At 32.2% G+C, this 12,283-nt stretch overlaps 3 protein-coding genes across 6 annotated transcripts; all 3 read right to left on the reverse strand.

Annotated features, from left to right (window-relative positions):
• Window positions 1–350: 350 nt before the first annotated feature.
• On the reverse strand, window positions 351–2,352 carry LOC133300407 (uncharacterized). Of its 2 annotated transcripts, none has more exons than XM_061499941.1 (3): window positions 2,277–2,352; window positions 1,626–1,778; window positions 351–830 (listed from the first exon to the last, which is right to left on the reverse strand). In XM_061499941.1, the coding sequence occupies exons 2-3, from the start codon at window positions 1,774–1,776 to the stop codon at window positions 568–570; spliced, it is 414 nt and encodes a 137-aa protein (XP_061355925.1). In that variant the 5' UTR covers window positions 1,777–1,778; window positions 2,277–2,352; the 3' UTR covers window positions 351–567. The 2 variants fall into 2 exon arrangements, with proteins under 2 accessions (XP_061355925.1, XP_061355923.1); XM_061499939.1 differs by having other exon boundaries at window positions 366–836.
• Window positions 2,353–3,371: 1,019 nt separating this feature from the next.
• LOC133300406 (7-dehydrocholesterol reductase) lies at window positions 3,372–8,047 on the reverse strand. 2 transcript variants are annotated; one of them, XM_061499938.1, is made up of 13 exons: window positions 7,878–8,047; window positions 7,440–7,665; window positions 7,246–7,298; window positions 7,005–7,107; window positions 6,850–6,915; window positions 6,194–6,307; window positions 5,564–5,690; window positions 5,183–5,283; window positions 4,881–5,006; window positions 4,689–4,753; window positions 4,282–4,363; window positions 4,123–4,205; window positions 3,372–3,709 (listed from the first exon to the last, which is right to left on the reverse strand). In XM_061499938.1, the coding sequence occupies exons 1-13, from the start codon at window positions 7,973–7,975 to the stop codon at window positions 3,643–3,645; spliced, it is 1,311 nt and encodes a 436-aa protein (XP_061355922.1). In that variant the 5' UTR covers window positions 7,976–8,047; the 3' UTR covers window positions 3,372–3,642. The 2 variants fall into 2 exon arrangements, with proteins under 2 accessions (XP_061355922.1, XP_061355921.1); XM_061499937.1 differs by having other exon boundaries at window positions 7,243–7,298.
• A 2,857-nt stretch (window positions 8,048–10,904) lies between these two features.
• LOC133300404 (uncharacterized) lies at window positions 10,905–11,704 on the reverse strand. 2 transcript variants are annotated; one of them, XM_061499936.1, is made up of 2 exons: window positions 11,469–11,704; window positions 10,905–11,278 (listed from the first exon to the last, which is right to left on the reverse strand). In XM_061499936.1, the coding sequence occupies exons 1-2, from the start codon at window positions 11,648–11,650 to the stop codon at window positions 11,062–11,064; spliced, it is 399 nt and encodes a 132-aa protein (XP_061355920.1). In that variant the 5' UTR covers window positions 11,651–11,704; the 3' UTR covers window positions 10,905–11,061. The 2 variants fall into 2 exon arrangements, with proteins under 2 accessions (XP_061355920.1, XP_061355919.1); XM_061499935.1 differs by having other exon boundaries at window positions 10,905–11,284.
• Between the last annotated feature and the right edge of the window lie 579 nt (window positions 11,705–12,283).

Here is a 12,283-nt window from a genome sequence, read left to right on the forward strand (position 1 = left end):
GGATGAATTGATATTTTCATCCCATTTATAATAACAGTCAACCCAGCCTTTATTTTCTTAGGTTAGATAGAGACAAGTTAACCTGAAATGCCAGCAAGAGTTATATACAAAATTAAGTAGATGCAAACTACTTTGAAGGGTTTGTGTATCATTCCATTTTAACTCAAATATTTTCAGTGTGTTTAAAAGTAAAAAATCAAGTAAAACTAACTTGTAATCAGCTTTCGCTATCAGAGATTTATACCTTGAAGAAAAAAAAAAAGCTTTCACTATCATACCAATGTACATATTTCCTCTTCTCCCCATATCGGTCATAATGTAAAATAAGTATTTTTTAGTTCTTGCAGATTTAAAAAAAAAAAAAAAAAATTGTGTAAATTTTGAAGGGAATAACATCACTTCCCCATCCGCAAGAAGAAACCAAATTATATCATCTGAAATATAACTTAGTACAAAATAAAATAGATATGTAGTGGCAACAACTGTTGTGCATACACATGGCATCAATATTAAACTAACAAATACAAATGATAGGGATTGGGCTTCATACTTGTACCCCTCATTGAATCATCCAGGACCAACTTTAGGAATATCATAATGCTCGCTCATGTTTGCTAGATATTGGTTGAAATCCTGAATCCTATCACGGTGAGATTTATTAGAAATCTTAGCCAATCTATTAACATCAAGTTTCTCCCTCTGTTCTATGTATCGCTTCTCTGCTGGTGTAAGATGATCGTCATAATGAGCAGGTTTCCCTTCCCCGCTCAATTTGCTCGCATCATTTATATCTTGATCATTAGGATCTTTAGCTTGTTCTGTACTTCCACCTGTATCTAGTAACATAAACGATATAAATTGTACTGCATAATTTATGGTTAAGTGAGAATAGAAAGATTAACGAAATATAAATCAAAAGGAACTGTAACTCTGAGCAGTCCAAGAAATCATCTATTAAGCACAACAGTTCCCTGCCTACAGAAACGCAGAAAGATATTATGATATATGACATTGAATCGTAATATCTCTCTTGTTGAATGTGGCCATAAAACATTGGCCTATATAATTTTTAACCAAAATATATCCCTCTTCAAGTCATGGGAAAAATGAACTAATTCTAAGGGGGGCCTAAGAAAGATGAAATTTAATAAGGCTAAGTATGCAATTAGAACGCTTCCATAATAGGGGGAAATTAGAATTTCACATAAATCCCTAAGCTTGGTCAAAGGCAAACCATCGTGCTTCCAAATTCATAAATTTTCTCATTATGATTTTTCTTGGTCAAAGGCAAACCATCTCATCTCACATAACAAATAAATAGAGCAGCATATATATTCAATAAGTTCACACCCTAACGACAATTTCATGAACCATTACTACAATATATGCAGCAGAACTATATTAGACATGATATTAAATAGAACCATTTACCATTTTACAGGATGATTGTGCCAAATAAAAAGAATCAAGGCAAAGATTTTAACATACTAAAAGATCCAGCACCATGAGCTGTTTTACTTAGATAAGTTATTAAAACGCAGACATTGTAATTTAACAATAGAGTAGACCTCAGTTAACGTAAGAATATAAGAGATAGTTCGTTGCCCTAAAACAAAGATACCAACCTGCTGAAATTTCATCTTCTGCGACTTGCGAAAATTGATCCTGATTTCTTTGGTTCTTCTTTTTCTTCTTCTTCACTCCACCAGCCTTCACATCCAGTGCCTTTCCCTTGAGCTTCAATTTCCCACCAACAACATTTTCATACGCCGACATATCTGTCAAGGGATGATACTAATCAAAAGTGATATTAATGGGAAAAAAAAATGAAGACAACAAAAAGACATTATTAAAATTTAAAAGCAATGATGATTGATGACCAAAAAAAGAAAAAAAAAGAAATCGAGAATGATGTACAGACCGCAACTACGTTCCCAGAAAACTGATGAACTCCGAAATGACTACTTACAATGCTGTCGTGTATATGAATGTTTGGGGATATTAACAAAAACCCTAACTTGTTAATAAGCATCTAAAGATCGAAAAGAGTTAAGAACTACGATCTGATGATGGAGTTTTAGAAAAACAAACATCAAACAGACCGGATCCCATAAGAAGATTTTCTCAGCAAACTATTTGAATCTACAGATTAACGAACTTGATCTACGCAACCAACAAAATAATTTTCAAGTGAAAAACTATATTCGTATTGAAATTCTTAAATCACAAAGCATGAGAAAATCGATACAAGTCACAATCGCACCGAAAATCCAAACCTTGAACGGAATGGAAAGGCAAAACTCCGATCCTTAGGGCTCAATTCTATTTGAATCTTCTTATAGGGTTTTTTTTTTTTTTCTTTTCTTAATATTTGCTTTGCATGGTGTAGACTACTTTTGTAATATTACTATCTTTTTTTTCTTATTATTTGTTAATCAAATCTTAATAATAGATTTCCGTCAATTTAATAATTATAATTTATTTTAATGAATAATTAATTAATAAATATGAACCAATAAATTATAATAGTTAGATGGACAAAAAGTAACGATTAAGATTTGATAGTAACAAGTAATAAGAAAAAATAATAATAACAAAACTTTCCCTAAATATAGACCTCTTTTTTTTTGGTAATCAATATAGACCTTTTTATGTTATATATGTCTTGAAATAATTTTTTAATTTACTAGTGCATTACTCATGCTGCGTTGCACAGATGAAAAAGATCATTTTTTTTTACTAATATCTCAATAGTATATATTATCAGTGTCATTTTTTTACTAATATTTCAATACATAATTATTCAGTATTTTTATTATATCTGATAAAAAAATGAGATTGTAATAAATAATAAAATGTCAAAATATTAATAAATGTAAATATAAACTTTACAAAATTTATATTGACATTCCGAACTAGTTAAATTATTGTTGTATAGTAATTTTATATCACCATCGTTTAACTTAAATTGGAATTATGATTTATTTTAATGTTTGTGCATAAAAATTATAATCAGAATTCACATATAAATATTTGTTTAAATACATCTGACAGATATTATGCATAAGTTTAGGCACAATAAATTTATATATTTATTAATGGGCAATTTTAAAAATTAATAAATAACAAGCTAAAAAATTACGCGAGAAAGATCAAAACATTTAAAAGGTCCTCATTATAATAATAGTGACCAGCTTTAATATATAACATAGAATATTAATAGTTAAGTAGAATTTCATCTTAAAAAAATCTTTTAAAATCATAATCCAATACACTCCATTAATGTTTAATAGTGTTATCTTACCTTGATCGTGAACTACATTTTTTATCTACATCAAGGATCAGATATAAAACTTAAAATTGTACGCAATAATAAAGAGTCGATTGACGTTATATACAAATACAAACACAGCTACAGCTGAAATCGAAGTCACAACATTTGCTTAAGAAAACTGGTTCAATAATTTAATTCTCAGCGAAAGTCTACCACATATCTTGATTATTGTCGATAACATGAATAGAAACAATCTTTTGATTTGTGTCTTTTAGTAACACTGCCATGTGAAATTGAGATGTTCTCAATTCTATTGCTTTATACTTCTGAAATTGAGATGTTCTCAAGCCTTCGTCAAAAATCATTCTTCAGTATATTCCTGGAATGATTCGGTAAGGTACCTTGTCGCAATACAGTTTCCAGTACTTGCCATACCTGTATGCAAAGAAAATTTTCAATTTCATATACATGGTGCTGACCCAGCACATCCTGAACCTTTGGTAATGAAAAGTTCCACTCGATTCATGAATAGAAACGATCTTTTGATTTGTGTCTTTTAGTAACACTGCCGCCATGTGAAATTGAGATGTTCTCAATTCTATTGCTTTATACTTCTGATTTGTATGCTTTGGAAACAGCCCAATTCTAGTTGGCTGAGGCCTGAGGGTATGTTGTTGATTTCATATTGATAAGAAAAATGAAGTGTATGTTTCAGACTAACAAGTCATAACTCATAAAGCAACCCGTTTGTATACATAGACGAATATTTAGAGGGCGTCTGTGGTAATCAATATGCACTGAAAAGAAAATGCACTAGGTAAAACTAACAGATAGAACTGAAAGCTTACTTGGATCTGCATCTATCATCATCCCTTTTTGCTCGATCGAAGAGAAGAATGGTAAGAAATATCACGTAGAAGTAAGGTAAAAACTGCATGGGAAGAGAGAGAAGCTAAGCTTAAGATATCTCCAATTTCCAACTAGTACAGAGAAACAGACACCCTTACATGATTGAAAAGAGCTGGTACTGTCCAGAAGAAAGCAGCCAGTATTTCAGGGACATAATGAAAATGACGAGATAATCCCCACCTGCAGGTACCACAGAAAAAGTGAAGTGGTTATGTTTTAAGAAAGAAGGCGTGTATCTAAGAAAATAACGTCACGTCAAATGTCAAAAGCCATGACCTACTATGAGATTAAAAGCCACCGATGGTTTACAATAACATTCATATCTGGATGTAAACTACTAACAACTTTTTATGGAGTTACAATATATTTTAAATCAAATGTCTGGAACCAACCCCCAACAAATGGTGTGCATAAACTCCTCAATTCTCCAGTAATCACAACTCTTTCAGTCTCACGTAATCATTACCACAATTTTGTGTTTATAGAATTTTAAGTGAAAACTTACCATCCAGAGGTTAAAAGAATGCTTCTTTTTGTTTCCCCAGAAGTAGTGGTATAGGAGGCCTCTATCTGCAAATGTATTTTCATTATGTCTAGCTTATGTAAGTCCACTGGCAAAAATTTATGTAAGTATTCTAATCAGACAAACATTATATAGAAAATGCACTCGAATGAAAATTATATAGTATATCTGCACCTTTGATGGAGCTTTTCCCCAGACTGAGCATTTTCCATTTGTCCTACGAAATTCTTGTCTTTGCCTGTCACAATCATAGTTGATATATATGCAAAGAATGCCAGCCACTAAAATAAAGAGCGCTAGCTGGAAGAGGAGGGAAATTTTCAGAAAAGTTGGGAAAAGATAAGAAAAAATATAAATAAAAAATAAGCAAAACTCTGCTGGAAACATTACTTGAACAACTAAGCCCTATATTCTTTTTTGTTCTACCACTGTATAACTACAACAGATCTGCAACGCAAAAAAGTTGGAGATGGTACCTGGGTGCCAAGATTTACAGGATGGTTGACAAGGTACATTCCAGGAGATGTATACACAGATGGAACCCACACCAAGCAGCCCCAGCAAATATAAAATCCAGCTGCCAGATTTTGGTGTTATAAGATTTAGTGAGAGACAATAAAGAAGTTATAATACAATGAATTTAGTAATAATATGTCATGGAATATATAATCTTAATAACCTATGAAAACTAATGAAATCATTATTTTCTTATACAAAAAAGCCTTCAAAAATGTTGCAGTTACAATACCACGAAAATACTGTTCTTTCTAATAACCATGCTTCAAAAGAACATAATAGTAGAACAAAGGGAATGAGCGAGTATATCCAGCAGAAACAATAATAGAGCATAAGTAAACCTCGATCATGTGCAATATCCATTGTGTTCCAATATCCAGCTTCCCACCAGAAAAACTTGGTAACATATATCAGCATTAATGTAGTATTTACAAGCATTGAGTCAGCTACTTTCCCAGTTTCTTCATACTATTAAGACAAGAATACAAAAATTAGAGAATTAAAGACGGGAGGAAGCATCGCAAGATAAAATTATGAAACAAAATTATATTCCTGATTCATCTAGTACTGGACCCATCACATCCTACTCATGGCGGTAACAAGTCAGTTACACCAAGCCATTAAGTCCAAAGCAACAAAGGAAGTCCAACCACATAAAGATAAATATGATTTATCCATGTCATAAATTAAATCTCAAGCAAGACAACACAACCCAAAAGTATATGGCCCTAAGCTTCTGTAGACCTTGTTTAGTAAGCTAACCACTGAGGCCCCCAGGCTCAAGTAGTTTCTACAAGGAAGTATCAACAACTACAAATAGGTATTCCAAAGGAATGTGTTAATACTGTGCAACCCAACTAATGTTGAACGGTATAATCATCAAACTTGCAGTCGCAGCTGATATAAGCAGGCACAATTTGGTATTACTTGGATTTGATTCATGCAAAAAATAAAACCTTTTGAGACTCAACCTGCTTTATGCAATAGGTCAGTGCAAGAACAGCCCACGACATCATTCCAAATCTGCAGTTTGTGAAAACTTTTATATCAAAATATTTTCCAATGCGCGGATAGAGCTCCATACCCTGCAGGAATGACGAGACATTAGAATACCATTACTTACGAAAAAGGTTAAATTAAACTACACATGTCTTGGGCTGTTATTCACATGAGATACAAAGTTCAATTTCTCAAGTAATTTCTTCTTATGTGGTGAAAGTGGAAATTACAATCAGAAAACAGAGACATTTCTACAACAGAAATTTCAAAGTTCACAATTTGGCATCATGAATGCAACTTCAGTGGAAGAAAAAAGGATAACAAATTTCTAAAAGACTCTGATATGCATTCTCTAATGCCTTCTAGGTTTAGAATTGAAGAGCCAGTAATTTTAAAGATCGGTTCATTGCATCAGTTGTCCTCTAAAGGCATGATACCAACAAGTGTCAATAGAATCAGATTTGGGAGATTTATAATGCTACTAATCACTTTTTTATTTTTATTTTTTTCCTTATTCAATTTTCTCTTTCTGCAATCCTTTTCAATTTTCAATGCAAATAAGCAGATATCTAAGAAGTTAATCTATGTGAAACTGTTTAGTCAAAGTAAAAAGCAGAGATTAGTTTACCCAGTAAAAATCAATGATGATGTTCCCAGATGAGCCAGAATCAGTAGAAGATGGTGCCAAATGACCCTAGCAAATGTAAACTTGAGTCAGAAATTTCAATATAAATTGCATAGAAAACGAAATAACTTGTAATTTCTACTATTTAACCGTCTCACTTTTATGTATAAGAAAATACAAAAGACAAAGCTCCCAAAGATGAGTGCTGAATATATCTCTCCCAAATGATCATAAACAATTATAGGGTTGAATATCCCAAACCTGAAAAATGCATACAAAAAGTACATGTCATCATCTGTCACTGAAATAGTAAAAGCGGCAAAACAAAAGATGTGGGCTTAAAACACGGTTAACAAGTTGAAACAGAGGAAGATGGTGAAGAAAGCCTCTCCTCACCACCAAAGGGCAAGATAAGTAATCAGCGTGACTAAATATGCAGCGACACCATTAGCCTGTAGAAAGCAAAAAAGCGAATTAGAGCCATAAATAAAGAGGTGTCGCAGTTGCAGTTGCAGTTGCAGTTGCAGTTGAGGAGAGAGGTGATATGATAAGACAATTAATTAATTATAAAAAAAAAAAAAAAAAAAAAAAACCTTGTAAACAGGTCGGTTGCCAGTAGGAGAAATAGGACCCTCGACCCTTTGACCAGGGAGAAGAAGCTGAAGAGCTGCTTCAAATGCAGCATAGACGGCGATGATAATCCAAGCTGTAACAGTGGGTTTAGGCCATACAGATACATGTTGTATGAAGCCATTCTGCTTCATCAAGTAATCCCATGTCTTTAAAATTGATCCATCAGCAACTGTCATTGTATACCATCTGCATTAAACCATGGTAATTTTGTTTGTTTGAAGCTGATTCAGATCGAATAATAAAATAGGTGAGATAGATCTGAAACTGGAACTTGTGATTTAGGTTTTTGAAATAATAATAAGATGTAAGTTGAGGATAGACATATATATATATATATATATATATATAGTGAGATTTGATTTGATTTGAGGAAGGAAAGGAAGATAACAATAACATACAGGAGAATGACAAAAGGAGGACAGAGAGTGAGTAGAGAAATCATGGAAACATAAGTGACCAGTGGTGAGTGTACGGTCTCAGTGTTCGACTGTCCCATGTTAACTGCTTCCTTCCTCAATCGACTCTCTCTCTCTCTCTTTCTCTCTGTGTCTGCGTTCTTTCTCTCACAACGAATTGACTCTCGAGGACGACTCATATATCATTTGCATATATATATATGCATAACTCTTTCATTTATCACTCATTTAATTCATATTAGGGAAAAGTTGAGGAATAGTCAGGTTTTACTCTAGAATCACTTATTTCCCTATGATTTTTTTTTGTATCACATATATTTTTGTGATTTGTAAAAAGTAAAAAATCACAGAGGCATATGTGATAAAAAACATATCCATTTGCAAACCACAGAGCCATATGTGATAAAAAATAAATCATATGGGTATAAATAATTTCGGAGTAAACCACGTGGACATTAATGAACTTTTCCCTTCATAATATGCACTGCTCTTGTTTAATGACATTCTCATTCATCATTGTATATTTTATTTTTTTTTATTTATAAAAAATAATAGAATAATAACTATCGGTGTACTATTTAATTAATAAATTTGATCCAATAAATCTTAACCGTTGTCGTTGATAGATGAAAATTAACGGTTAGAATCTAATATAACACAAAATTATATCCTTTGAAAGGAAAAATGATTTTCCCTTCTTTTATTTATAAAAGGCAACACAAATTATTTTATCCTATGAAAATTTTTTCCTTTTGAATTTGAATGAATTAATGTATGTGCTAATTTTTTTTATAGAAAAATACCTTTTTAAAATATTATTCTAAAAATTTTAAAAATAAGTTTAATTATATACATCACACTAATATCTATTTAAAACACAAAAATGGCACAACAAGGCACACTTTTACACAATCCAAAGAAAAATACATATGTTTATAGGTTTTAAAATTGTTTAGTATTATGGGAAAGATCAGATTTCACTATAATAATTTTACACACATTATCTGGGGTTAATTTTGTATATATTTAATGATTCTATTTTATTAATGATGTAAATTATTATATATAAACGAGATTAACAGTTAAAATTAGATATAAATTTTATTTTTTAAAAAAAATTATTATTATAATTCTTATATCAATATAAGTTTATGCACTTAATGTGATTCAAAATAAATTGAATGACAAATAAAAGGAAAAATTAGATTAAAAAAAAAAAGATAAAATAAGATGATAACTACAATAATACTTTCGAATGTATAAACAAGGGTTTGTTTTTTCTAAAGTTACTTTAGATAACTTCATCTAATGTTCATCAAAACGACGTGGTTTTGAGACGAAAATCATGGTATTTTTGTAATTTTAATTTATTTCAGGGTTATAATAGTCTTTGTTATTCTAATTTTTTAATTTTTCAATCTCAAAACAACTCTAAAATAACATCAGAAACTTTTTTCCCATAAACAAAAAGTATAAGATTTTCAACTTGTTCCAGTCGGCCTTTACATGCCCACTAAGCTAGGTCAAGTGACAAAAGGCGTCCTTCTAGATGATATTTCACGGTGAGCAACGGAGTCTCACCTTAGGGGACTCCCCTCTTCTTGCATATTTCAACATCGTACATCTATAATTGTGAAGCAATGCTTCATTGCAACAGTGAAGGCAAAGACTAATAGGCTTCCTCTTTTTTCTCTCTCTTTCATCGTTAGTGAATATTCAATTTTGTATATAGACTCCTCCTCTCTAACATTTTATAAACTCCTCCTAACACTTTATAAGATGTTACTCTCTAAATTTTAAAGTTATTGTAGCCTGTATACCACTCTCCTCTTCACAGCACTCTCTGTGATAGCACAAGTAGAAATGGTGGAGCCAATCCATTCATTTAGTTAAGGCCAACAAAAATTTAAGAGGAACCTAATATTAAATTTTATTTTAAAACATAGCTAATTTTTTAATTTTAGCTCAAGTCAAGGCCCAACTCTGGCACTAATAAGCGGTGACTCCTCATAACCCTACTTTTTTTAGTACCTCCATATCGACATACTACAACTTTTAAGAGATACGAAGGATAATTCTGTGTTAGGGATAAATTATATTTACAAACTTTTTATTTACAAACTCAACGAGTATAGACTTGACTAGAAATATATTTTTGTAGTATATAATATAATTTATAAATAAAAAATTTATAAATATAACATTTTTCTTTCTATTATAGAAATTTTATTATATAAGTGTGTTAGAGAGGATGAACAAACAGAGGAGCTCTTTTGAAATTCTTCGTTGCAGAGGTCAAAGTGAAGAGGATTGAGTTGGACAGTCGTTTTCAATTTGTATATGCAAGGTCATGGTGAAAATGCTAATATGAAGTAATAGTTGAGATATAGTTATTCCAACTTATTCTAGGTGACTGTGCATTTAGCAAAGATTACACGGCGTCCGAAACATCCCTTGTGGCGTTATCATGTGAGTTTGGGATAATATTCGTTAAAATAGATCTATGACGAGCGTAGTTTAACTTTAGATACAAAGCTTGGCATGAGAGGATTAACTTTAAAAGAGCAATATGTGTCGGCAACCCAAACTTATGAAGGGATGAAGGTTAAATATGGTACCTAATGGCTGATATAAGCTTATGAACGAATTAACTATTGATCTAGCTCGAAAGAAGGATATGAACCTGAACACAACCTGCATCATTCTAACCATACACAATACTAAGCTGAATATTCTGATAGGAACATTAACTAGTCAACTATCCTCCTTCGTTAAAATGTTATATTTAGTTTACATGTTCTTTTTATGTACTTTTACAAAATTTTAAATTATAATTGTCCAATTGGTGTTGCTCCTCCCAATTCCTGGACCTGGAACCAGAACCACCTTCATATGAGAAAAATAGCTATATACTTAATTGAATTTATAACTGATGTCTGTCTCATGAATCACATTTATTTCTCCTTTTAGGAAAAGGAATACATACAGAAACACTTTAAGATTCACGGATATGCAGCTTCAACTTTTTAAAATGGATGCAGCGCTTTTCTCTTTCTCTCTTTTGTTTAACCCTTTTCACATCACATGCATAGCAACATTAAACAAAATGAAGCAGTACTTTTATGTGGCGGTTGCTTAAAGATGTTCACAAGGAGGGAGAAGAGAGTCAGAGCTCGTTTTGACGTTTTGTGTCGCTATCATCGGAAAAGCTCCTCTTCACCTTCTCTTTTGCTTTGTGCATGGTTTCCTCTGCTATATTTGCTACTGATTTTGCAGCATCCTCCATCGTAGCTTTGCTCATTCCTAGGCTTTTCCCTAAAGCTTCTCTCACCTTCTCCCCTACTGCTCCATTATCTGTCACGCCTTCGCCTTCATCTCCTCTTCTAAAACTTCAAATTATGAATTAATCAATTATTCAAGAGGAATGAAGCAAGAGTTATGTATGTATGTATATATAATCAACAAAGAAACAGAAATTATGATATAATGCATTGAAAACAAAAAGGGAAGCGTTTATATATATATACTGAGATGGAGAAGCTCCAAGTTTGAAATTGGAGCTAGCTAGCTTACTCTATATTTGGAGGAAAGAAATGCTCATATGCCTTATTAACAAGCGACTTAACCAAGTACCAATACTTGCCAATACTCGTAGGAAAAACTGCTTCGTACATAGAATAGGCGCGTCTCAGTTTCTCCCACTCCCACAAAGATGTTTTCTTCCTGTGCTCTTCATCTTCTCCATGGGTCATCATAGAGAAGCACACCAACACTAACACCAACACCAACACGCACACGCGGAGAAAGAAACCACCTCGAACTTTATCCATAGCATAGCATGGAGTGCATAAGGATATCCCGTTTGAACTATAGCATCACCAACCATCAAGCTTAAGTATTGGACACGATAGTGATTTGCATCACGTGACAAGGTATGAGTACTGAACACGTGCCTTTACTGCTTTTTGAGGCTTTGTATACAATACACGTTTCGCTTGCACATTTCTCTACTTTATTCTACTACATATATGCTTTATAGTTTATGCACAACGAGGTCCATTTATCTACATTTTCGGATAAGCACCATTATATCGGTTTGAATGCCGCTTATTTGATGAACTAGAAGCAGGATATGTCTCATTATTTGATGCCAGGTCAAATGAATAATAAAATAAAACTCTCTATATGATATTTTTGTCCTCACATCAAACATAAATCATTTTCATACAGGTATGTTATATGTAGTATATAATTTATACAGTATGTTTTCTAAGGAGACTTTTATCCCTTCCATATCCATCCACATCTTAAAACAATTAAATTTGTAAGTTCTAAAATAGCAATGTGGTTACTTTGTACTTGACTTCGGTGTCTATCACTACAAACTA

The sequence above is a fragment of the Gastrolobium bilobum genome, unplaced genomic scaffold (assembly GCF_033153095.1).
Source record: "Gastrolobium bilobum isolate Gb01-03AN ecotype WA unplaced genomic scaffold, APGP_CSIRO_Gbil_v1 utg41252, whole genome shotgun sequence".
Classification (NCBI taxonomy): Eukaryota; Viridiplantae; Streptophyta; class Magnoliopsida; order Fabales; family Fabaceae; genus Gastrolobium; species Gastrolobium bilobum.